General features: G+C 41.2%; 1 protein-coding gene across 2 annotated transcripts in view; it reads left to right on the top strand.

Annotated features, from left to right (window-relative positions):
* LOC139771420 (ras-related and estrogen-regulated growth inhibitor) overlaps positions 1 to 17,694 on the top strand; it is a 43,169-nt gene extending 25,475 nt beyond the window's left edge. For both annotated transcript variants that reach the window (XM_071704170.1, XM_071704171.1), the window contains exons 5-6: positions 7,964 to 8,145; positions 15,266 to 17,694. In XM_071704170.1, the coding sequence (XP_071560271.1) occupies positions 7,964 to 8,145; positions 15,266 to 15,524 (441 nt within the window). In that variant the 3' untranslated portion in view covers positions 15,525 to 17,694. The remainder of the gene's footprint in view (positions 1 to 7,963; positions 8,146 to 15,265) is intronic.
* The last annotated feature ends 9,346 nt before the right edge of the window (positions 17,695 to 27,040 follow it).

Here is a 27,040-nt window from a genome sequence, read left to right as displayed (position 1 = left end):
TGTGGTAAACAGTTTTCCGTAATAAAAAAACTTTTGCTGGGAGAATGCATTTTAGTAAAGAAATTTTTGTACAAAATTTTAATACGGGTTGCACGTACAATTTTGCGTATTTATATTTCTAAATATTTGACGTAAATGTCACGCGTACAAAAGATTTACGTTATTTTCTAAAATTGTTTTCTTACAATATAAATATTATTGTATCAAAAACAGCATCGCAACTGAGAGGACACTTTCGCTTTAATTATTGAGACACTGAAGACACCCACGGTCCCTCAATGCCGACGTCTATGAACACAGTTTATGTTCACGCGAACGTTTACGTGCTTGCAGCCACTCGTGCCAGTTTAGCGTGCCTACCTTTGACCGTCTTACGCGTCATGTTAATGATGAATACCGTTCTAATGCGATGGTTCTAATGGGTAGTCTCGAGCCACACCTCATTAATCGCATAATAAAAAAAACTAAGGAAAGGAAAAATTGCGAAAACGTATCCGGAGTAAAACGAATAGATCTCGAGAAAACTGAGGAAAGAAGAAACACGAGTACTAAAGTAAAAAATTATTTTCAAGAATTTATGTATGTACTTCAAGCGATATTATGGAAGAATTTTATAGGATCTCAGAGACTTTGCTGATGCATTTTTAGATTTAATAACTCGTAGATTTCTTTGTTTGCAAAATACAATTTTGTATAGTATAATACTGTATCTTTTTTAGTCTGTGCTCTTCTTTTCTGTTCTACAATCCTTCTGGTTATTTCAAATGTGTGATCAATTTAATAGATTACGTTTTCTTACTGCACTTGATAGCAGTTTTTCTTCGCAATTTGCGGACAGAATTCGCAAAGCATCCGGTTTAGTAGGATCGCGTGGCGAAAGAATTCGATGAGGCTCATTCCTAAAGCCACCTTTCTCGCGCGTGCGAATTTTCTTGGAAAGCGCGCGACGTGTGGTATCGCCGATAGCAATTAGTGACGTGCAACGTGGCGCTTTATAGGCACGCGTCAAGCGACAGGTCGAGAGGAAACCGATGAAAGAGGCCCTTTTTGCAGCCGGTCCCCGTCCCCGGTGTGCGTGCGTCTGACGCACGGACATGCGGATCGTGATGTCAATTACTAACGAAGACAGTCGGTCGGGCTGACTGTCGCAGGCACCGGCCGCAGTGACAGCGGCACGCGTCTTAAGTCGCGTTCACAAGACTCACAAGAAGCGGCTATAAATTCTCCCCCGGATGCTCGGAACGTTTCTTGCCGCCGTTGTCCGCTAATGCCCGCTAGCGACTCCGCGAATCTGGACTTAATTAATCTCGGAGCGCTACTGTGTGTACACAGTACATTATAATGAATTGTCTTCATTAAGTCTAGCTAAGAAACCCGTTCCGTTGCATCTCGTATTAAATATAACATTTAAAAGTATAGCAATATGATCAGAAATTTGGATATTTCCAAAGATCTAAAGATTTCGAAGTTCTAAAGTCTCAAAGTTTTAACAAACCAAGAATTCTCAAGTTCCGATTTATTTCCTTGGTCAGATTAAAATGTATTTAATCTGAATTGGATAAACGCTGAGAATATCTCAGGATTTCTTAGAAATTTTTAGATGCTGGTTGCATAATATCAGACGATCGCATTTCAATTTGTCGATTTAAGTTCAGCACTTTGGTATCGTAACGTGATCGCGTGCATCTGCTTGATAAGCCATGCGTGCCGTTATTAAGCGATAATTTTATTTACTGGATTCTTGTTACCTTCTATGGTATCTGGTAGACCTTTACTGGCACGACCGTCAAGATAAATGACGTGACTGCACTGTATTTACATCCGAGAAGGACGATTTCTGACACACAATGAAATGATTTATCTCGATTTTAATACGCGGAATTAAATCCTGAAATCCAACGCGTGGATCTTTTCGCGCATATTCTAAAAAATGCATAACTGAATCCCGCGATCTGAAAAGATGTAAATTTTTAATTGTTTTAAGATTCGAAGAGCTGAGAAATTCCAATTGCCAAGCACTAAAAATCCGATAGCATCGACACTTATGCCCGTTTTTCATTCTTCGTTTCTTTCTATAACAGTCCCCCTTAGAAAGAGACAAAGAGTGAGTTAAACTAAGGTTTAAAGTTAAACGACGTTGGTGAAAACGGGCATTATGTCCATTTCTATCAACGCAGGTTAATTTTAATCTTGGTTTAACTTACCTGTCATCTTTTCCTAGTTGTAAAAGTTAGAAAAAGATAGAAAGTCAGTTAAACCAAGATTAAAGTTAATCTACATTGGTAGAAATGGGCATTAGTGATCTAAGTTTCGTAAGATTTAAATTTCTCCGGATTGCGAAACACACGGAATTCCAAAAATTCCGGTTGTTGGACAATATCCCAGGTTCTTGGGGATCTGAGGCAACCGCGTTGCAGGTAATAATCGCACTTTCCTGCATAACCGAGGTGAGTGAGCCGATTGCTCTCGGCTCGGCTCGGGTTTCATAGAATTTCCGCTTGGCTTCCGAGAGAAAGAGAGAGAGAGAGAGAAAGTGAGAGAGACCTTTTCGTTGTAATATCGATCACGAGGATCGCAGTAGGTGTTCCACAACGCGGGTATAATAATAACCCGGCTTAACAAGGGCACGGGAGTTCAGGTAGGCGCTCTCCAGCGGAATCGGCCACGTAGGTAGGAAGTCGAGCAACAAATGGGTAGGTGGCTGCTGACTGGCTCTCGGCTTGCTCTCGACCTCGTCGACCGCCACGATTAATACTTCCATCGTGCATTGTTCCTCGTCACGTAAATCTTCGGCCAGCCGAGATAAGCCACCACGGAAACCATTTATAAGACCGATTTATATCATTACCAACGGCTCCGCGCTTGCTCCGCAAATATTCTCGCGTCAGCTGATCGTCTTACCCGTTTCCCTCTTCTCATAACTGCCTGGATAATGGCGCGGCTAGCCACCGACCGAAACGATGGGAATAGTTGGAGCTGTCTCTCCGATTCAGTTGTCAAGATTTACGGTGTCGGAGTAAATATATCATTGCGCGCGATAATTAATTCTGAACAATTGACTGCTCTATACACTTACATAAACTCTTGACAGCAATTGCATTAACAATCACGCAGCTTGTTATTCCTTTTCTTTTATAATACATTGAGAAAGAAGAAATAGAAGAAATCAATAAAAATGCCGTGCAGCATTTCCGTAACGCTTTATCTTTCTCAGCTGCGAAAAATTCGAGAAGGCTTGAAGTACCGATTTGTACTTTACTTTTTCTTCTCATATTCTTTTTTTTTTTAATCCTACCTGACCTGACTGATTAATTTCATTTCGATTTGTCGATAGAGAAGGGAAAGTTGATTAACAACGGCCGTGCCTGCCAATTGACGTTAGTCTGACTGTGTGCAATCGGTCATATACACGTTACAGTTTTATAATCTACATACGATTACTCAGTCTATAATTTCGATATATGGGTCAATGTCTCGGGCCGAAATAAAGTATCAATCGTACTTCATCTCGTTCCAATCGCGCGGACGTTCCACTTTTGGTAGATTAATTTTTTCCTCCCACCGACCTTTCTCCTCCCTCTTTCTCGCCTCTCTCTCTCTCTCTCTCTCTCTCTCTCTCCCTCCCGCCCTCTCTCGCTTATCTCGTTTTGTTGTCATTTTCGCGCGTCTCATTTCTTACAATCTACATATGGTTTTGCGGGTCAATGGTGTGCGCGCGCGCGCGTACCGCAATAAAGTATCAATCATACCGCCTCATCTCTCGGACCGGCCGAGCCGGCCAACCCGCTCCGGTCCGGGATGCTACGCGCCGCGTGGCGCCCAGGTGTGTTCCGCCTCGCGAATATGAAGAGTGCCGGCAGCCTGGTGACACACTTCCCCAATTCTCGCATTGTTCTTCATCCGCGTGCACGTACGAAATAAATCTCCGTACGACGGGGGAGGGCGGGAGTGAGCGAGGGAGGAAGAAAAAGGGGCTGACTAGTCCCCCTTGGCCTCGTGACCGGCTCGTAATTGCGATTGCTTTTCGTGGGAGGGCCGGCAGGTATAATTGATAATTAAGCGCGCGCCCTCCTTGCCCCCGGCAAAGAAGCTGGAAGATGAGAAAGAGGGAGAAGAACGGCAGGGAACGGAAGACCGAATGTAACGATGCCATTTGGGACTTGCGTGCACTTGAATGCGATTGGCCGGCAGCCTTGCTTTCATATTGCCGTATGTTATATTCTTCCACCTACTGCAATTTAATTCTTTGGATGTCAAACTATATCAGAGAAACTTGAAAGTAATCATATGTAGGTACTTATTTAATCAATAATCAATTATGATTAAGTTTAATCTTGGTTTAGGTGACGCTTCTCTTTAGAAGTGAACAGAAGATCGTTGACTTAGATGGATCGTGTGACGTTTTTAATTAACGCGAATAAATCTTAATTACAGCGAATTACGAATCATCGAATTCTTTTCGGGAATGCGCACGTCTTAATTTACAAACATATATTTCCATTTTCCTCGACGTCACGTTAATTCACGTCACTGTCAGGCATTTCTAAAAATGTTTCTACAAGTCATTACACTCGCGGTATGTCAACGCACTTCGACAATCGGTCTTCGTCTTGATGACGAAGTTTCAGATTGACATTGAAATTCCATTTTAGCGGTCTTATCTCAATTTTTCGATGGTGTACATGTGCGCAAACAAGCCGCGTAAACGTCAATTCGCGCCCGAATGTCTCTCAAGATGGTCATGTAGCTTTTCTTGTTTCTTCGAGAATAACGGTTAATACATATTGAAAAAAAAAAACGAGATGAGATGCGGGCTACCTCAGAGTGTTTTTCACAACTTTTTCTTTTACGAACGATGCACTACACGTTCGCGAGACGAATCAACGTTAATTTAATCGACAGGATTAATAATGTTATTAGTACGCGTAACCAACGGGCTGGAATAGCTGCGTGAGCGCCGCGCGATAAATAAGTAAATATATCAATGATTTTTCTTGTTTTTAACTCGTTCGTTTGTAACCAATACACCGTGAACTCGATCTTTCCCATGTAAGCCGATCGTAACGCGCGATTCAAAGTGTTACAACGATAATTCAGTTTATTGCCTTGACTTTACTCCCCGCCACTCGTTATATCAACCATAAGCTACTATCTTTATTTCTCTCTCTCTTTCTATTTCTCTTTCTCCTTTTTCCCCAAGAGTGAACCTAGTAGGAACTCTGTCGTTATAAAACTACGAGTAATAACACTGTAACTCATTGTCAGTGGCCAGGTAATAATGTGGCGTCCCGCGGCGTCGGGTTGGTTGATGTCGCTTTCGTAGAAATGTGCATTGTCGCAGGAAGGAAAGATACGTCCCGGAATACGCTGGTACACGTCCGTTCGTAGTTTCGCTTCCCAGATTAAATTCGCGCCACTAGTACGTAGAAAAGATTAAATAATCTTGTAAACACTATAAGCACACACACAAAAGTACTTTGAAGAATACAATTAAGTAAAACCCAAACACATTGCTGCCTATTAATTAAGTAGAGTTTATAATTATTTTATATGGTCCTAAATCCAGTTTCAAAATCAATTTTTAGTACATGATTTTCTTACAAAAAATATTACAAATATATCTATATATTTGTATAATATAATATAAGAATACGCTATATTATGTAAAATATGGACAATAATAATTTAAAAAGGTGTGCAACGTACATGCGTCCTGGTTTCAGTACTTAACTCTTTTCTTATTCAGCAAAAATGCTAAATATCTTAACGTTATGCTTTGTTGCATAACGTCGAATACAAACACAATCCATATTGTAATATTTTTTTTTAATTTGCCACATGCGTGAATCATAATACTGAAATTCAAGGTTTTGCGATACTCGCGTATTCATTGATCTCACGGAAAGCCGTTTATGTGGAATACGCGGTCTTCTAATTGGGGAGCATTATTATTCGCCAATATTTGCATTGTACGTAAAAGCGAATAGCCGGGGGATCGTTATCTGCGCCACGAACACGAAGAAACATAACTTCGTCGTCGGGGCGATCGTTGCTTATCCGGCAGGATCGCGTAGGTGTTAAAGCGCGCGGTTCTCGCCCACTTGAATCGATTCTGAATGGACAGCACGATCGTTTCGTCCTTTCGGGTGTTCTGTTAACTGTCGCGTCGTTAAGAAGGCCGCCTGTCGAAAATTATAGTCTACATTTTTCTACCGACCTTTCCTAGTTCTCAAAATTCTTCTTCTCAGAATGTCACGAAACTTTAGTTTTGAGAGATTATTATTTGGAAATTATTAATGATCAATTAATTTATTAATATTGTGTCTCCCTTATAAAATTTTAAAACACGTAAAAAATTATGCTTGTATAAATATATCTGGATTGTTCAGGGATAAAAAATATTTTAAGTTTATATATATTTATAATATTTTATACATCAAATCACATTTACATCATGCTTTAACTTAATTTTATTACAAAAGAGCTGTTCTCTCTAAATTTGCTAACCAAAATTAAATTAAGTACAAAGATGTATGTACAGGCGAAATTATAAATGCAGATTGGATTTTCACGTATGCACTTGCTTATTTGTCACGTTCAACCGTGAGGGAACACGGTGTCAGTGAATAATTGCGGCTCATTTTCAATGAAATTACGCGACGCGATGCAAAGTGCATTAAGGCGTTGCTTAATCAAGAGGCGTTCTGCATTATTTCATAACTGGACGAATCACGTCGACGTCGGCGGTTGTGCAATCCGCCGCCACGCCGATACATTCATGCGACACGCGCGAAAGTAATTCCGGCATCGCGTTCAATTGCCTCGAATACAATCGATCAATAAATATTTATGAGCGGCTCGAGCATGTCTCGCGACGCGACAGATGCACGCCTGCCGACGTTTTACGTCGATGACGTCTGTTAGGGGCTACAGACGAAATATATATGGTATATCCCTGTTCTGATTTTTTGATCTCCCAAAGTACGAAACGTCGGAATAACAAGAATCTAAGGAATTAATAGTATCTTATCCTCTGCAATAATATGCAATGTAATATGTAATCTTCGCAGTCTTCTTACCTAAAGTACTGTGATTCGATAATGTTAAAATTATCTTAATCGCACTTATATAATTCTAAAATTTTATAATTAGAAATGTTTAAAAAATTCAAAATTCTCCATAATTTCGAGAAACTCTATACAGTCTCATTGAATTTTTGTTTGGACAATAGCGTAATTTTTTATACGATGCAATCAGCATTGAAGCTCTTTTTTGGATATCAAAGATACTCTTAAGACGTTATAACATTACGTTATATTGCATAGAAGGAACGTACTCGCTGTTGCCGGAGTTCTTGCGGCGCTTATTTACGAGCACGTTACACGCAATGTTAATTCGACAGATTTGACCGTAAATAACGCCCATGCATGTATACCCACATGGACCAGGTATATATTTATCTCAGTCTATAAAATTTATTCCCGCCGGATGTGCCGCAGTTTAGGTGATGGCTGAAATTTATGAACGCAAGTTGAGGAATCAACGCGCAGCGAATTTTATACGTGTTCACCCGACACACATTTTTTTTTTCAAGTCATTAAAGACGATTTTATCCGCGTGCGTAAAGAGATACACTCTGATACAGATGCTCCAAAAAGGCTAGTCGTGCGTATATTCTAAGATGCGAAAGTTCCGAGCAAAGTCCTAAGGATTTATTTAAGCTTTTCTATTCTTTCAATAATATCCCACAAACGCGGGGCTCTTTCCTCAGACTCTTTAGAGCATGGAAGGATTTAGTATCTAAGATCGATTTCTATTTGCCGATAGCATCTAGAGAGACAGAGTGTCTTACATTGAAACGCGCTGGGATATCGGCAGATACGAATAGAGATACGTCAAATTAAATCCGATTCTCGATTCTTGAATGTCACAGCGATCAGTCGTGTTCCATCGATTGTTTCAGGAGAATGGCTGCCTGTACTCGCATATACGATGGGGCGAGGCCTTCGTCGTGGTCTACAGCGTGACATGTAAGCGGAGCTTTCAGGAAGCTCGCGGACTTCTCAAGCAACTCGCGGATCTACGCCTGCCGTCCTATTTCACCGCCCTCCTGCTCGGCAACAAGAGAGATTTGGATCACGCACGGTAAGCGTAAATCACAACATTGTTACAAATGTGATTAACAGTTCCGTACATGGGGCGGGCGTGTATCTCCGGGTAACGTCCGATGACGATCTTCTGACTGATATACGACCAAATAAACCGCGCACACGCGCATCGTAAAAACAGTAATTATTAATAAATCAATAACGGCGTAATTTTTCACTGATGCGAGAGAAGCCCTTTCGGTGCATCTCGGAATTCGTTCATCGCGCGCATCATATATAATTATAAGAAATAATGATCGCGCGCGCGCGTTCTTTTTGAATTATAATTTATTGATATCATCGGGTGAAACTTGCAGAATTCGATACTATATTACTGTAGTTACATTTCAATCCGCTGTTGAGTAATTGTTAATAGGCTACATGATACCTGAACATAACTGAATATATTTCCCGCGCTAATAAAATCAAAAGAAAAACGATGCTTGTGTGTGTTCGTAAGTAATGTTGTGCTTACACATTGTGGCCCATTTTTACCCGCGGCCTCGCAAGTCTGGCACACTTCGTCGATTGTCGTCTTAAGGGGCACTCACACGGTCAATATTTCCGTCAATGTCTGAAATATCTCTCTGATTAACGGTAATCCTTTTTTCTTAAATTAAATAAATTGAAAGTACTTCCGGAAATTTTATATCGGACTTAATATAAGAGAGATGTCGAATATTGACTATTGGAGGGCAAAGCACAATATTTTCCCATGCGAAATGTCTTTTTCCGAGGAAAAATTGTTCAAATTTATCATGAAAATCAAGATTGTTGATTTTTCACGCGTTTTATTTAGCGCCAAACAGGCGTCATGTCGAATCTCGTTCTCGGAGTTGAGATTTATCGCGGAGCTCATTCGACCGCCCGATACGAATCGTATGAGGGCCGCTTAAAGTGGCTCGCTCGGCGCAAGAATTACAATATCATTTCGCGTCGCGCGATCTCCGATCGCGCGACACGGCTTCGTGTATCGCCCTCGGCGAATCGTCGATTATTCGATCGTTCCTCTTTTTCTCTCGACGTCGCGTTTTATGCCGATCGCACACGCGCGCGCGATATAGGTATACGTGCTGATGCCCGGCCTCTATTAATCCTGCAGTTCACTTTCCACCTGCGAGTAACAGGATCCTTGCCGGCTGTTTCCTAGACGGGGTGAGATTTCGCGTGCACCACGCGATTTGTATTTTTCTCAGACAGCCCCTCGCGGCATTTTATCGGGTTGTCTCGGCACGATTTTGTTGTCCCTTCTGCACTCACGTTGCCCACCACGAACCGGTTGTTTCGGTGTCTCGCAGAAGAGGAAAATGAGACACTTTGATTCTTCATGTCTCAAAGTTTCCTTGTACGCGAGTAGAGGAGACTTTTTAATTGAATTATAGAAAATTCTTACATCCTCGAGCGCTCAAGAATGATTCAAATGTCTGAGTCTTTTAAATTATGACTTGATATTATTAATTTCTGTGACTTCTTTCGCATATTTTGCGCCCACTGGCAAACTATCGGAATTGCTGGAAACTTTTTGTATGATGTTTCTTGTTTGAAGAGGGGCTTTTTGCCGCGCGCACGTGAGTTTCTTTTTTTTTGCCGGTACGGTGCGCGTTTTCGTAAAAACCAGTTCAACGAACCGAACGTTCGATCAGCCACACGATGACGGAGTAAGTTAATCGGCCGACTGGCACGTCAACTCTGGCAAGCGACTCATCCAAGTCGGTCAAGCGACTTGGACAGGTAAACAGATCTGGCGTGGCAAAATATCGCGTGAACGGTTTCTAGACGACCGACGAACGACACGACCACTACCGGGTGCCCTCTCGAATCGGCGGCATCCGATACTGACACTGCGGTCTGCGGTCTAGATGCCACGTGTCACGTTTCACGTATTGCCGTCGAGGATCCGGTGGTTCGACTACAAGTATGCGGATAAATGGGCGTCATGTCAAGGAGCTTGCTGATCGTAGAAAACGCGAAGATATTAAGTTATTGTATAAATTTCCTCGATTTCATATCACATTCTTAGAGAGATTTGTATAAGTTTCTCTGCAAGAATCAGCAATTTAAATATCCGGAAATATTTAAGAATTAAAATTTATTTTATTATAATTTAATTCAAGAATTTCTATAAGACAATTTCTATAAGATGACACATATTGATTTTAAATTTATAAGAGAAATATCAATTTCTCTCATAACACTGAGTGTAATTCAGTAAACTAATTTTGCAATTAGTGATCATTGGCGACGCGATCGGCTTCTATAATGCAGTATAATTTCTTCGATGCATAACGTGATTTTTCATGCAGTAATGTTAAACGAAAAATCGTGGAAAAACATAGCTTGTTCAATAAAAGACGCGCGATATAAAGGTGTGGCTTGCGCGCGGTTTCTTGAGTGCTAAATGCATCTCGTCGCATTTTATGCAACCAATCACTCAAAGTGCATCATCGACGTTGCGTGATTCGGGCGAGAGAAAGCTAGGAAATACAAGTACGCGATCGCTGTTTTTTTTTGCTTGTAACTCGAATAAAGAGTGGTGGCTCATTAGCCTTGCTGGATCGGCTTCTCATGTGTCCGCTGCTGGTAAATTAACAGGACAGTGATGCGCGTGCGAATAAATATTCGAGTTTCTCGAGACGCACTTCGTGAACCTACCGTGCCGAGGATTCACGGATCGATGGTTTTCTTTCAAGCGTATACGAATGCAAAGAACGTAAATCTCCTCTTAGGTTCGAGCCTCCTAAAATCCTAGTTTAATGGCCTGCAAATAAAATATCATTTTTCAGTTTCTCAAAATAAAATTTCGACAGCCGAAGATAATCCTTATTTTAGCTCTTTCCGCTAATGAATCGTCTTCATTATCGCTTGTTACGTCGCTTGCATCGCGAAGATCGCGCCTCGACCGTTGTAGTCGCGGAAGAAACACGTAGGTGAACAGAACCTCACTTGGTATCCCTTCTTCATCGCGGACGCAAAGGAATTTCCCGCGCGATTCCCGCAAGAATGCGGATCGTCGTTAACGAAGACACGCTCCTTTTCTCGCCTTACGAGCCACCTTCTCTTCCTTACGTCGCCTTTATGGGGCTTTGCATACCGGGAGAAATCTCACCGATGATCTAGTAACGACGGCGGCGCGGCGCCGCAATTACATACGCTCGATGCTACTATACACAGGATGTCTCGAAAAAGTATACATTCGTGCCGAGACTCCATTCACGAAGGAATTCCAAGTCGCTCATGCTTTATCTCCTTTAAAATAAGAGTTGTTCCAAGACCAGACGTGTACACAGTAAAAAATTTTGTGTCAATGGAAGTCCACTCTCAATTTTGTGTTAAAATAACTCATTCATCGTGTTATTTTTGACATTTAGAAATGTTATATCGACATTTATAACATTTCTAAATGTCAAAAATAACACGATGAATGAGTTATTTTAACACAAAATTGAGAGTGGACTTCCATTGACACAAAATTTTTTACTGTGTAATTATAACCGATGTTATAAATAAATAAATAAATATATATTTTTAAGGCTTGGCTTGGAGTTATATATTATTCCACTCGAGAATCTATCGATCTAAGTCATCTAAGATCTCCAAGGACTCGAGGCTTGAAAAATTTATCGTTATAAAGATCGTGGTATTTCAAAGTAGAACGGTTTCATCAATCTGATAATTTTAGAAGCGACATCTCCCCCATGCTCTAATTGTAAGATGTTAAATATCACGTAAATGAAAAAAAAAAAGAGACAAATAGATCGAGATAGGCACAATAGAATTCGACGAGGGGTGCACTCTCGGCATTTCAGCCTTTCAACCTCGGACTCACCTTTAGAACAGCAAGGATGACGAGGCGGAGGTCGAGCGAGTTTTACAAGGCGTGTATACGAGAGTGATCGAAGTAAATAAAGGGGTCGTGCATTTGCTGGAAATTTCGCGGAGAGTTAACAAAGGGGAAAGACGACGGGGTGCCTCGATAGCCACGGGCGAATACCAAAAATGTCACACAAATAAAATGTCACAGACCTGACGGTGTTGCAAGCGAGCGATTGGCCGTCGATCCGCGACGGCGATTGCGGCACTGACGGGAAAAGAGCAATTCGATTTACGTAACTGGCATTTTGATGGCATGTAAGAGATACACGCTCTTCGTAACTGTCACGATTATCGTCGAGAAATTTAATTAAACCGGAATTATTCGAGAGATCCATCGATCCCCGGGTCATAAATTACAGCGCGCCTCTCCTTATTGCGTGTCGCATGTACGGAAAATGATCGATTTTAAATTAATCTTATCAGGCGTGACTCTACCTTTAATGTAAGACTACGAAACAAAATAAAGTTTCCTTAAAAAGGTATATACATTATTTGTTATAAAACCTTGAAGTTTTATAGTTTAAGAATTTAAAATTTTCTTAGCTTTAAAGAACCTTAAAATTTTTAGATTTTAAACTACTAAATCTTAGTTACAAAGTGCAAAATTTATTAAAGAATTTTAAAATACTAATGATGTAAACTTTTTGAAGAATAAATAATTTGTTATAAGATTGTAAAATTTTTTTAGCTTGAAGAATGACAGAATATTGAAATCGATCCGAGGGGACCGCGTTGGGATCTGTGAAGTTGGCATGGCATTCTACGAATGTCAAAAAAAAAAAATACTGAGAGTTCTGATAGCATTTTTCATAGTTCTACAGTTCCTGATGATAAAAATTAAAAAGAGTTCCCCATTCCTTATATTAAAAAATCGAAATTGAAAAAATGTGCTAAATTCGTGAAGTTAGGATATTTTTTAAATTTCGATTTTTTAATATAAGGAATGCGAAACTCTTTTTAATTTTTATCAAGAACTATAGAACTATGAAAAGTGCTATCAGAACTCTGTATTTTTTTTTTGGAAATTCGTAGAATGTCGTGCCACACAGATCCACCGCGTTGTGGTCTCTCCTATCCAGTAGCCACGCTCGTCGTCTTAATGGAGCTCATAAAGATTAGAGTGAAGTCCGCTGCAGGGCTGGTGAGACCACTCTCCCGAGAACGAGTTTTCGCCGCTTTAGATGCATCCAGAGAGGCTGTCGCGTCGTAGTCGCGAATATTGCGCATCGATAACGCTTATCTCGAAATATCGCGACCGACAATCCCTCGCAGCGAGGCGCGACAAGACAGACTCGTTCGGGAAGAACCATTTCCGTTTCAATTGAAGTGCCTCAGTTTCTCGGACTGTGATTTTTTATCTTTGGAACTTTCGTATTTCGAGTATTTTTGGATGTAAACTTCCTTTCTCTCGAAGCTTTGGACGTTGAAAACCTCAAATTTCATTTGAAAAATTTTTATTACTTATGGAAATCTCAAAATCTTTTGATTTGCAATTGTACGTGAAACTTGTGTGTGATTACAGCTTCTTTTCTCCTCCACAAATCTTCGTCATCCTTTCACGTACCATTTTTATGGTGTATTATCCGATTGAGCGTATTGACGCGCTTCTTGTCTCAGAATACTCATCGTAAATATCTCGTCCGTCTACTGCGAATTGAGAAAGAGCGCGGGAACGACAGAAACCAACACCCGCCGCTCGTAAACAACGGTGTGGGGGGGGGGGGATCGCGCCTCGCGTATAAAATATAAAAGGGAACAGGGAGATATTAACGGCCGCGAGCGTGGCACGTCGGCTTGTGCACGATCGCGTCTAATCGCTCGCCCTCCCACGTGCCCTCTTCTCGACGCGCACCCCGTGAGGATCATGTATTCCTGCGAATTTAATTGTCTCCATAAATATCGGAGCCCCTCTGCCCCACACGTAGAGCCGCGCTATCCACGCTGGAAATACAGGGATACCCTCCCTTCCTTCGCCTTCCCGTCTTCATTCCAAGCATCTGAAGATCCCGAATCTTTCAATCCGCATTTTTCTGTGTGTGTGGTAATTAAAATGCATAAAGCAGCCTGCGGTCGGCATGTTTATCATCAAATTACTCGAAAGTTGATTCGAAAAGCCAATTTTGTAGTGTATGTGAAACATTATTAATCTAATATAATTTCAAAACTTTAAAGACTATATAATGAAATGTCAAACTTGCCAAGTTCTTATATATATCTTGAACTTATAAAGCTTTATTTTAAAAATTAAATAATTTCGTAAATATTTCTGTAAATTCGTTCCGCTTTCTATTTTGAATAAAATAATATCCCATATGTTATAATAAACGTGACATATAGCGCGCATTATATAGATGTACAGAAATATACAAGAGCTAACAAAGTTCTTGTTAACTCTAACATCATAAATATCCTGTGGCGCCTGGCGGCTTCATCCTGGCGAAATTCCAGTGACTCCGCTTCCTCTCATAAATGTATGGTCTTTACGGTTGTCGTTCAATCACCTCTCTCTCTCTCTCTCCACGCGTCTGGTGTTTGCCAAACTCAGCATCCGTCGTCCGTCCGGTACGTTCCGCCGTTTTGCGAGGATTTAATTCCAGCCTTGGACGACTCCATTGACTTGGAAAGCGCCAACGTCCGCCAGCGGTATAAATCTGCGAACGCCCGCAACATCCGGTCCGCATTTCCGCCGCTCCCGATCGATGTTTCAACACATGATTCGAGTGTTCCGCGACATAAACCATTCCCTGTGAATCATGCGAAATGATGATCCTCTCAAGCGACGAGCGTGTTCCGAGTCTTTAATTATAAGGAGAGTCATAAAGCAGGGAGGCCGTAAATCCCAAAGTTTTACGATTTCGAAGTTAAAGCTAAAAGATCTTTAAATTTTCGTTATTTTTAAGAATTGAAGTTTCAAAGCTATTTACGAGATGAAAATTCGTGAATCCTGGGAAATTTACATAGTTTCGAGTCTTGCAATTTTTAATTCTTTAATAATAATAATAATACCATTAAATCCAAATCCATTATGCTTAAATATAAACCGAGTTTGAGGTGAGCTGGGATTTAAATGCAGTACTTTCAGTATGCAAAGCAGACACTTTGAATTACATAGAAATATTAACAGAAAATTCCAAAGTATGTTCTTGCAGACATTTCGAATTTTTTTTTTAAATCTTGGATATCTTGAAGGCGCGCATTCGTCAAAGAGATCGTTAAAGAGAAATCGATAAACGTTTCTGTTGCAGAGAAGTGTGCGTGGACGAAGGCCAACAGTTGTCGCTGGCGCATGGATGTCAGTTTTACGAGGTGAGCGCCGCGGAGAGTCCCGCGGGAGCGGCGTTAGCCTTCCAGGCGCTCCTGCGGGAGGCGAGGTCGGTCCAGCTTCTGCGAGCGTTGCCGATCCGCAGGAAACTGGGCGTCCACTCGGTCTCGAGAGTCCTCGGGACGATCTTCGGCAAGAACACCACCAAGGACCGTAAGAAGAGGCCGTCGTTGAGCATATGACGCCTTCTATGCGCCCTCCTCCTCGGAGGACGAGATGAGCCAGGCAGGAGAACTGACATCGTCGTCCTCAGCAGCAACGTCTACTCCAATCGCTGACGAGGTCCTCGTTAAGGATGTAGAAATCTCCCTTGTGCCTTCCTGAACAAAGGCCGCCATCATTGGGATCAGAAGACCATTCTCGTCCGTTGGCAAGAGAATGAGTCTTTTCAAGCATCTTGTAAAGAAAAATACATTTGCTAATCAATTCCCGAGGCAATCAAACTCGGTCCTGAAGCATATTCGAGGACCTAAACTCCGAGGACATAAGACTGATTTTCTGGCTTTGAGGATACGCAGGGTCCAAGGTACAATACCCCCTGGAAGTCTGACGTGCGAAATGTTTAAAGGATCTTTTCAACATCTGGCAGCTGAAAGATCCAAACTCCGAGCAGGTTCCAGTCATGGAGGGCGACATTTATTTTTGAAAAAACTTTTATGTGCCGAAGAAGGATATTTACATGGTGTTCGCGTGTGATCCTGCTCTCAGTGGCGGGAGAGAAGCGTGTCGACGTAGAACTCAGAGATTGTTCGTGATACGCAAAGGTACTTTTTTTTTAATATTATGATAATTTCACAGTGATTACAAGTGACTGGCAAGTTGTTCCTGAACGATGTAGTCCTTAGAACGATTTATCGAGAATGATCTTATGGTTGCGAATTGCCCTGCAATCAGTTCCGCGAGTGCAACTTTTATAATTTGGGATACATATAATACTTGCACATCACTCGGTGTTTAAGTTATTACGTTATTAACCCTAAACAGTATACATAAAACGTAATAAGCTCTTTTCTATTTTCTTCTGTGATATTTATAAATCTAAACTTTTCAAAAGATATCTATATATAATTTTTTAACTCGTAGTTTTTACACTTCTATACATTTTTTAGTTATCTCTTTGTTAATTATGATTTCAAAATTAAATATCGTTTCTCAAGATTAAAATATTTTATACTGTTTAGGGTTTATGTTTTTTTTTCTCGATGCTTCCGAACGAAACCCGTGAGTCTTTCAAATTTCGATATTTCCACCAAGTGGAAGAGATCGCGATTCGATTCGATTTTCTGCCTATCGTCTCAGTTGTATCTGGAAGGTGTTCGCAAGCGCTCTTATTGAGAGCGACTTCAACACCTTTATCGCCAGGCGTGATTGATTCGATGACCTTAATGTTCCTAAAGAAAGTAGCCTAAGTGTAAATAGCGCACACGTTCACTTATACTCTGCGGAGAGTCTCAGAGACTTAAATAATCATTAAGATTTACATACAAGAGAAAAGAATAATGAGTGCGGATGTTTACAATTAAAGATTATTATTTGATTTGTTTATTCGATCTGATGATGAAGAATATTACGATCGCAACAAAAGGATACGAAATAATACAGATTTGAATCTCAATTGAAGATTTTTCAGTTTATCATTTTATCGTAATTTGCATTTGGATTTCTCGCAGACCGGAATAAACGATAAGAAACAGCTATTAATGGATTAAAAAGATATTAACAATCGTTTGTGAATGAATGCCATGTCGCGTCCGTCAAATGACGGATCGATTATCGAGTACTCTATCGTAGAAAGTGTTGGTTATTTGCCTTCTTGCTAAGCTCTTCGATCGCGCGCGTTGTTTTGTAAATGGTCCTTTTTTCTAGCATAAAGACTACGATCGACTTTTGAGATTCGTAGTTTGTAAAGAGTTTTTTCAGAGTGCCTTCCGGACAATGTAAAGTCCGTTTACATTTTTGCCAGCAGCTGACGTGCCTTTTGATGCGAGTGTTAACGAAAAAAAGAAACAACTCTATTTACATTACGTTTAGAAGAATGAATAGTTAACGAGCAGTAAATTGCATGATCCCCCTTTAGCGCGTCAGTTTCCAACGGAAAAAAAATACCGTAAAACACAGGCTTTTAAAGCTGGCTTCTTCGAACCAGGAACGGTTCGGCGGAGCTAATGTCTCTCTTTTTCACGATACATTCCACTTGAAATTAGCGTCCCTCTAAAATATGTATGTATATGTGTATGTGTGTGAGTGAGAGAGTGCGTAATTCGATTCCAGGCAGATGTCGATCGCTGTATTCGAAGTGCTAGTCACTTGTTATCGAGAGAGGATAATAATAAAGGAGCGTCTTTTGTTAAACCCTGCCAAGTCAAACTCCACCGTCCTACCGCCCATTTCCTGTCCATGTGAATCGTCAATGGTCACCCATGGTGAGTCAACTAACGAGATTTTATTCCTACAAATGCAATATTATATAAGTAGTATTGCTTCTTATGTAAAATAATATATCGAAATAGCTCTGATTTTTTCAAATCTCTTAGCCAGTATTTTCGTATATTTGAAATTTATGAATGCTAGCTAGATTTGAAATTAGCTTGTTACCGCATTGTTTTCTGTGAGCCAAAAGCCACGAAGCCTCGCGAGGCGTCACGGTCGTAGATTTCGCGAAAAGTCGGTCGGGCAATCTCGCGAGCGAATTTAGCGAATTTCGTTAAGCGAACTCGCTGTCGGCCGAATAACTAGCGATTCGGGCCAAGGTTCCGAGTGCAACACGTGTTCGCCCGTCTCTCTCGGGTCGCGAAATACAGAAATAAAATACGGGACCCCCGATATATGCATTCTCTCGCAATGACGGCACGATCGCGCCTCGACAGAAAAATGCAAAAAGAAGAAAGGGCAGTGATGCAGCAGGAGCTCAACGTAAATAAGGGGTCGAATATCTCGCAGGAAATGAGAGTCTTAAAATTTTCAACGATAAGAATTTGTTATCTAAGAGAGAAATTCTAATGGCGGCAATATTAAATATATATCACTGTTGAGCAGTAATAATATATAATCGTAATAGTGAAACATAAAATATTCATTCACTTTAAGACTCTAATCTTCTATATTTAAAAAAATTTCACAAAAGTGTCTATAGTATGAGAAATATGAGAAAGCGAGAAAAGAGAGTATTTGTAAATTTTTATATATTCTTAAAAGACTAAACCACAACAGTGAAATAAAATACAGTCACTTGAGAATTCAATTAATTAATTTAATGATATTTGAAAAATTCTGCAAAAGCGTTCTTAGTATTATGAAGTTTTATGAATGTATTATGACATAAAAAAGAATAAAAATAAATTTTAATAACTTTTATGTATTTCGGAAAGAGAATAAAAACAGAATATATTTCTCTCTTTTCCTCTTTCTCTCTCTAAAATAATAACGTCTCTAAATAGTTTTCCTACTTTGAAATGCTTGCTCGATTTTGTTCACCCTATCTATCCGGAATCCGAAAGGAATCTACACCGATCTTTGAACCGGCCGTATATCATAGGCGAGAGGACCACACGGGACCTTTTCGCATACACCGGCGTGAAGCGACATTACGAGGTGATAAGCAGGTACAAGGATTCAAAACCTGGTCGGGTTTAAGATTTCCGAGTCGCGAGTCATCTAAGTCTAAGCGCTACAGAATTTCCTGTGGGCTGCGCGCCTCTCATATTACCTTGCGTCCTTTACATCCGTCCCCCCTCCCCCGGACACTCCCGCCGCTACCTCCCCTCATCTACGATCCTCTCGTCGTCTTCCCCGAAGACAAACGATCCGGCCAGTACGGGTAAAACGATGCCCCGATGTCGTCGATTTATCGCCACGACGATGTCGCTACGCGTGGGGACCGTGTCGCTCGAGGACTATATTGGTTCGCCCCGAGCCCGGATAATTCCAATTTGCGTATTTCACCTGGGAAATCGAAACCTCATACCGAAACCCGGGAACTCTCTCCCGGTGCAGCGCGTCGAAGCCAAACCAATCCTGTTACGTTCAAAAAGCTAAATGAGACATCACAGTTTTCTTATTGTATTAAATTCTTGTCGTTCTTTGCATTCTAGATTCTAGATAGATGTACCCTACGCTTAATAGTAATTCTAGTTTGAGACTTTTGCAAACTTTAATCTTTCATTGATAATTCACTTGGCGATCTTGGTGTTTTTCAAGATACTTAAATACCAAACCATCGAAATTTTTTGTACTTTAACGTGATGTTTCCTTCTCTTTGCTAATTACTGACTTAATTTTAATATTGATCGGAACTTTCACTGATCTTGCATTAATCTCACAGATCAGTTCACAGAGTTCTTTAATCCCAAAAATAGAATATCGAAATTTTCTACAATTTTCTTCTACTTAAATGTCAATTTAACAACTCCTGTTGAGAGGAGATACTGTTGATATTAATTAATAAGATGAGAGTGCGCTATTAAGAAAGATACCAAACTAAACTTCGACTACAACTCCGTTGCTCGTGCACCGTGTTAGCCGAGTGGGTGGCGTTATTGCTCGCTAACGAGCATAATTTAATCCGGCGCGGCGCGCGATGTCGCCGATAACGATATCCCGGGCGCTTATCTCGCGCCAGGCCAGGGAACTGCCTGTCGGTAGCGCAATTCGCGGCTTGCGCGAACGCGAAAAATCGGCAGGTCGTGCGCGAGCACAACTTTTCATCGCCTTAATCAGCCCGCCTCGCTCGCTTTCGTCCCAGTTCGCCCGGCTCCCACTTAATTAATGACGCCATTGGCGACAATTAGAAATTCAGATTCATCTGAGCGTACGCTCGCTCGCTCGCGCGTGCACCCGTGCAGGGTCCGACAATGACCACCTGCCGGTCGTGATCCTGGAGGCTGACTTTCGACAGGGAGCGATAACAGGGAAGCGGGCTTCGAGATCGAGGGACGCGTTGGAAAGAGGGACGATGGGGGGCTGAGGGGAAGAGGGGGGGGGATCGACAGAAAAGAGAAACAGGAGAGAGAATCGCGACTCGCTATCGGCAAAAGGCGAAAGCGACGGTTTCCACCGGTGTTATCCGACTCGCGACGGTGAAAACGATGCTTAGTCGTTTGCGCTGTACTTGGGGGCCTCCCCCCCTTTTCTCCCCTTGCTCGCGGGCCCTGTCGTGTCGTCGAGAATAAATCCGTTCTGTGGATGCTGACGGTTCGGCTCTTGTTTCGCCGGTACCGGTGAACCCCGAGAGATAAAGCTGCTTTCGCCGAAAGATATCGAGGTTAAAGTGTGCGCGTCGGTCTCAAATACTTACGTTTCTATACTCGCTGCGGAATCAATGCGGAATCGGAGATTTATATCAGATTATGCGCGAATTATGGCTATCCGGTTATATCTGTTCCGGATGATTGTGAAAACGTGTGTAACGCGAGAATTAGATGACCACCATTCAGCGGTAAATGTCGCCAGTCCCTTTTACGTAAGCCTTCGACTCCGCAGTCCCTTACGTAAGCCCATCTTTATGAAGGATATACCTCCCCGGCTCCCCCGGATTTATCAAGAGACATTTTAGAAATATATCCTTCGGCAAAAAAAATTCGCGAGTAATCTTCCTTCGCAAAACTTAAATCGCCAAGGAGAAAAAGGTCCTTATAGAAACAAACAAATTTTGTTTAATTGTAAGATATTTTTTGTAATCTATTCAACAAAATCTTTGTGGGCGAATTATAGATGTCTAAAATGGGCTTAAAATTGCCACGAAATATTTTAGATTCTTCCGGAATTCTTTTCAAGGAGACCCACGTCTTGCGAACCTCGAGATTTGAAGCGGCAGTTTTTCGGACGGATTTCAAATGCGATCATTTCAGATCCGATTCTGCGACTCTCTATCATCAGATGCCCCGTAACGACGACGTTGTGGGAAAACGGTATTCCATGCGCTACGCGCGTCGGCGTCGGCGATGCTCGCTCGGCGTCGTGACTGCCAAGGTCGTAGGTCGGCCCGCGCTGCACCTTGCACCTCCGCCTTCGGAGGAAGGCAGGGAACCAGCCTGCGCCACGGCGGCATATCTGACCTCGAGAGTTTGAAATTTAATACGCGCGCACACCGGATTCTCCTCCGTGGCCTCGATCGACGGACCTACCTAGGCTAGCCCTTCGGTAGATTATCCCTCAAAAGGGATCCGGGAGATCGCGGAGAGGAGTACCGAGAGGTCACGAGGTTTGCGCTCTCCGTGCTCGACGGTCTGCCTCACAAAGGGTTAACTCGCGCGTTAAGAAACATGCGCTTGTTGCATGCGTCGGGTTGCATGGCGTGTGTCATAAAGCTACTTTGGAACTTTTTATCTTAAACACGTAATAATATGTTGAAGGATGAGATAGTGTTAAACGGCGGAAACTGACAGTAACACGACTATTATGCAATTCGCTCATATCTTCATAAGGAACGAAATCTATATAAGTATCGTAAATTTCTAAAATTATCTGTTTACAAAGTCGCGTAGATTTTTTTTCTGAAATATTCTGCATTTGCCATTACGATTATCATTCATAGCCTTATTTCTCCATTTTCTCGACGAGTATTGATATTAATATTTGCCACTGGAAGGCATCGGACATAATCTCCTCGATATACAGCATAAATAGTGGTTCTCCGCTGCATAATATAAATAGATATTCCGCGGCAAGTATCTTTTCGCGCGAGACGCGAGACGTGGTAACGACAACGACCCCCGAGAAATCCGAGATAAAAGGAGACAAACGCGCGACGCGAGCGAGCGGAGAGTGCTAATAGAACGGCGGCGGTGCGCGACGCGAGAGATAAATATTGCGCTAAATCAGCGGGCGAGAAAAACGAAAGGGGTACGAATATTTCTAATTAACGTGAGGCGTTACCACGTCGCATCGAAAAGGCTTATCGTTTGCGCTCGCGATAAATACGCGACAGTTACCTGGCCGTAATGTTGCCAGTGAACGCGCGTCGCTTAATCATGCGCCGCCTTGGAATTTCTCGCTGCACGATGCGATCCCGACGGATAATTAACGTCACGCCATAAGTGTAACGCGTCCCTTCGCTCCGATTTCTGCTGCTTAAGACGAATCATCTCGGCTGGATTGATGTAACGATCGTTCCTTTATTCGATCTCCAAGGGACTCAAGAATTGGATTTTTTTTTTCAGAAAATGGAAAAAGAGAAAGTGAGAGGATTTGTCGCAGTTTATTTAATTTCCATTCAAGCAAAACTTGATTGTAAAAGGAGTTTCTGAATTATTACATTATTACATTCGAGACATATTGAAGGTAAACTGTAACTTTTTGAGAGAGAATAAGTCTTCTGTTCCCAAAAATTGTCTTATTAGTCACAATTTAAATAAAATTACGTAAATAAATAAAAAATGAGTTACAATATCTTTTTATCATATACATGTCATTGATATAATTATATCATATTATTGAGACAATTTATACCTGATACTTTTTATTAAGATTTCGTCGACATAACATTTTAGGGATAATAAAACGGTAAATATTCGAGAGAAACTAGCGTTGCGTATCACAATTGGAGGATCTAAGAATTTAACAGCGCAATTCGAGTACGTCTCGTGTCATATCATAAGGATGCAGAGATGATCCGATGATCTCTCCGGACATCTAATTTCTCCCGAGAATCTACGCGTTTAAATTGCCTCAGCGCTGTCATTTCGGAATCCTAAACTGACGCCCAGGAAGCTGCGAACGGCATCCCATTCCATCCGCGCGCCGTGTGTAGATCATCGTATTACACTCGGTAATTGGTTGACCTGTTTGTTTGCGGCTCGGAGATTACGTTAACATCCTCAACGCTTCCCGGCTGGGAAGCTGTGTGCTTTCACCTAAACTCCACCTCACTGCTGCTTATCCGCAAACTCGCTCGCCGAAGTTCGCCGTTTAATCGCGCGTGGCCGCGCGGCTTTATCAAGATGCCTGCTGAGAGAGCGGGCGATTCGCGAGATCAAACGGCAGGTCTGATTGCCGGGTAATTGGCCACGCCATTGTTTGTTCATGGCTGAGGGAATACGCCGAGATTCTCCTCATCGAAGATGATTGGCGTGCTTTCACCTAACTCCGCGCCAACTGCTCATTGTCTTAAACGCACTCTCGCGCGCTTACACGTTAGCCTTCCTCGCCGCTCGATCTATATTTGTATGGGAACAACTCGGAGCGAGTTGCGCGTATCTCGAGAGAGTATCGGCAGTCGTAAGACTGAGAAGCGAAACGTGTAATGCATGCAACGAGATGTAATTGCCGGATCACGGCTGTATAATCTCGGGACGTAATATTCTGAAAATAATCTCTTAACAAATCGAGAATATCGAAATCCAATATTGGTGACGCTTTAAAAATGTAGCGACGCAAGAATGCGGCGATGCATCAGTAATGCCTTCGCTTTAAAACCAAATCGGCTTCAAGGGATGTCGAAGAACGCGTCGTTACTTTGCTACACATCGATACAGCGGTATTGGTACACACTGTATACTCTCGCATCTTTGAGACCGGAACAGATCGGCTTATCGGGCGGAACGCGCGAGGACGCCGGTCTTTTTGGTGCGCCGCGGCCCGTTCTCGGGAAATGCACGATTATCGCGATCGTACGCTTCTGGGCCAGTGATAATTAGAAGTGATTATCTTGCCGCCGAGACTTTCTACGACGAACAATGGGGACCGATAAATAGCGGCCACCGCGTCGAATGACGGCTTAACACCGTCTTAAATCGGGATAAATGAGCGTCGAGATTATGGTTCTTTAGATAACTGACGACGGCTTCTCCACGCTAGCTTCGGATTTCCTCTTGATAACGGATTTAACGCATAAATTACTTACACTCCGAGTTAATCGTCGCCACTGAATTAATTGTCCGATCTATTTCAGCGTTATGAACATATGCAATTTGACGCGTTACGACAGAAAGGAATACAATCAATTTCAATAAAAATATAAATCTTCTAATCTTCTGTATTCTAAAAAAAAATTATTTGTAAAATATAAAATATAATTATAAATTTTTTTTTATTTCAAAGATTTATGAAAATTATTATTTTTACTATCAATTACCAATTTTGGACTTTTCTTTTTTTCGAAAAATTCCAACTTCTTGATGATTTTAAATCGAGGAGATCTCTTTTGAGTAGATTGAATCCAAAGTGCCACGTTTCTTTCTTTTTCTCGACGTTAGTCGTAAAATAATTGCGCAGTGGACCGAGAACTTAGAAATTACCAATGGCGCCGGTTATCTCAACGTATCAATTATCGCGAAGTAATTACAATGAAGGCCGCTTTGCACGAGAAATAAGCAGCGAGCGGACGATGATGTAACTGATTTGATCGCTCTCGGAAGAAACAGTCATTCAACTCAATTCTCCAATTTTCGAATGAAAACGACATTTTACTACGTCGTCGCCACGGTAATTTTTTGTTTTTAATATTAGGATCACATTGCTGCTATGATAGGCTATTGATAAACGTGAACATTGAAAGTGCGAACTCCTCGTAACACTTCGAAGCCGGAGCGAAATGGGGCGAGGTGGATTGGTTATAATCGCGGCGAAATGCAAATCGCTCGCGTGGCAAAACGAGAGAAGGCGAACGCGAGACCGCCGCCGCAATTAGGCGCGCGTTTATGGCCGACCAGCGTATTTATTGCGAGCGAAATAAATTCGCATCGTTAGAGCAGCCGGCGCAACACGGTTTTCCCACGTGTGACTGCTAGATTATTACGTTTTATGTTTGACGCTTTTCTAGCTGTTCGTACGTTCGGAGCGGCAGGAAGTGATGATTCAATATATATGAGAGCCTAAAACAAATGTAAAATTAATCATCATAATCTAATGTAACCACAAGTAATAATATAACATTCTGAGAATCTAATAATAAGAAAGTATTTTAAAAAGCCGAGACAAATTTGATAATTTAGAAATAATAATTAAATTTAATAGCAAAGTTAAAAAATTAAAAAAATAATTTGTAGATTTCTCGGAAAATATTATTATCAAGAATTGTATAGAATAATCACTACTTAAAACTCATTTTAGACGATGTTATTCGCGTTAAGTTGCAGAATAGAGCTCCAATTATAATTATATGCTATACATTTTTATGTGTATTTTAATTTATATTTCATATATTAATTTTAATTTCTCAATGTTTTTCGTGTCATGCAGCACATACAATTATATTCTATCCTGAATTCTGACCTGAAATATATATTTAAAGTAGGCTTAACATGCACTTAAATTGGTTAAAAGAATTCTGTATTTACATCGTAAATTGTTTGGAACACCTTGTCTTCTTTTCCTCCCTCTTCTTTTTCTTTTACGATTCAGTTTTATGGAGCTTGAATATCGGAATGTTTATCAAACCCGATTAATTATGAGATTTACGAATTCAATAGTGGCGCAAACTGCAAAGGATCGGTCGATAATCCGGAAATACGATTCTTGTCGCGACAACTCGCGGGATTAAAGACGTTAATTGGAGCGTTAGCGAAAAAGTCGTCCGTTTAATTTTACCTCTCGCGCGACCTGCTTTTCTAATCCTATAAATTTCATGCTTGTGCGGGTATTTACGGCAAATCCCGACTCGGAAAAACGACCATAAGCCTCGCGCACAAAGTACAGGTGAAATGTAATGTTCAGATTTGTACGCACGAATGCGGTTTATGAGATATTATCTTACAATTAGAAAATGTGTCAATATACGGTCATGCTGTATCTTTTATGCCTAATAATATTTTTCGCGTGAATTTATGTACAGTTTTCGCTTCGCAAAAGTTCACGCGAAAAATATTATTAGACACAAAAGATCCAGTCTGATCGTATATTGGTATTTTCTATTTACTTGATTGTTATCGGTCATGACTCACTTAACATAAGACATCTTCTCTTTTAGATTAAAAATTAAAAAAGAAAAAGAAAAACTGATATAAATTTATGTTGCTGCTTCTTGTAACTTATATTTTTTTATGTTGCTAGTAATATATTTTCTATTCCTTATTTCTGCTATATCTTTTTTCCCCATTTTATTGTGTCTCAAACTGAAATTAATTTATTATCAAAAAGTGGTCGGTCGATATCGCCTACGTTGTAAGTTGGGAAATGTACTTTTATGGCTTGTTATGTGTAGCTAGGTAAAGTGATGTCGAAATGATGAACGGTACCGTTTCCATTGTGGCCGACGTGTGCTTTTGTTACAGCCTCCGAAATAGGCGAAGAACGGTATAATAACGATAAGAATCGAGCGAGTGGACATTTTAAGCGCGGACATTACAGGCGCACTCAATCATACGGTTTTGAAGCTTGTTTTGAATCGAGAGACTTCTTTCTCGATGGTGCCAGGTCGCCAGACATCTATAAAGAATACGAACGGCCGAACTTTTCTCGACGGAGATGCTCCTCCTTTCTCGACGCACTTAGTAGACAGTAGATTACGCAACAGGTGCATTGTTGAATGCGCCGGAAACATCTTTGTTTCGAAAGACCAGTCGTGTGCACAATTGTGTGTAATGTATCTTGGAAATGTATCTGCTTGAGCTAGGATTACATCTTTGATAAGATAGCAATAATTTATAGGCGTTTTCATTGCGCTTTGAAAATATTAGAAACATCTCACAGGAGCTTTAAAATAGTTTAATTCGTATAGTTTGTAGATCTCTGTTTTTCTCAATGTATATATTTCCATTTTCAT

Source organism: Temnothorax nylanderi, unplaced genomic scaffold, assembly GCF_030848795.1.
Source record: "Temnothorax nylanderi isolate EJ_2023f unplaced genomic scaffold, tnyl_v1.0 TNYL_tig0039_pilon, whole genome shotgun sequence".
Taxonomy (NCBI): Eukaryota; Metazoa; Arthropoda; class Insecta; order Hymenoptera; family Formicidae; genus Temnothorax; species Temnothorax nylanderi.
Note: the sequence above shows the minus strand (reverse complement) of the source record. Positions and strands in the feature narration are given on the sequence as shown.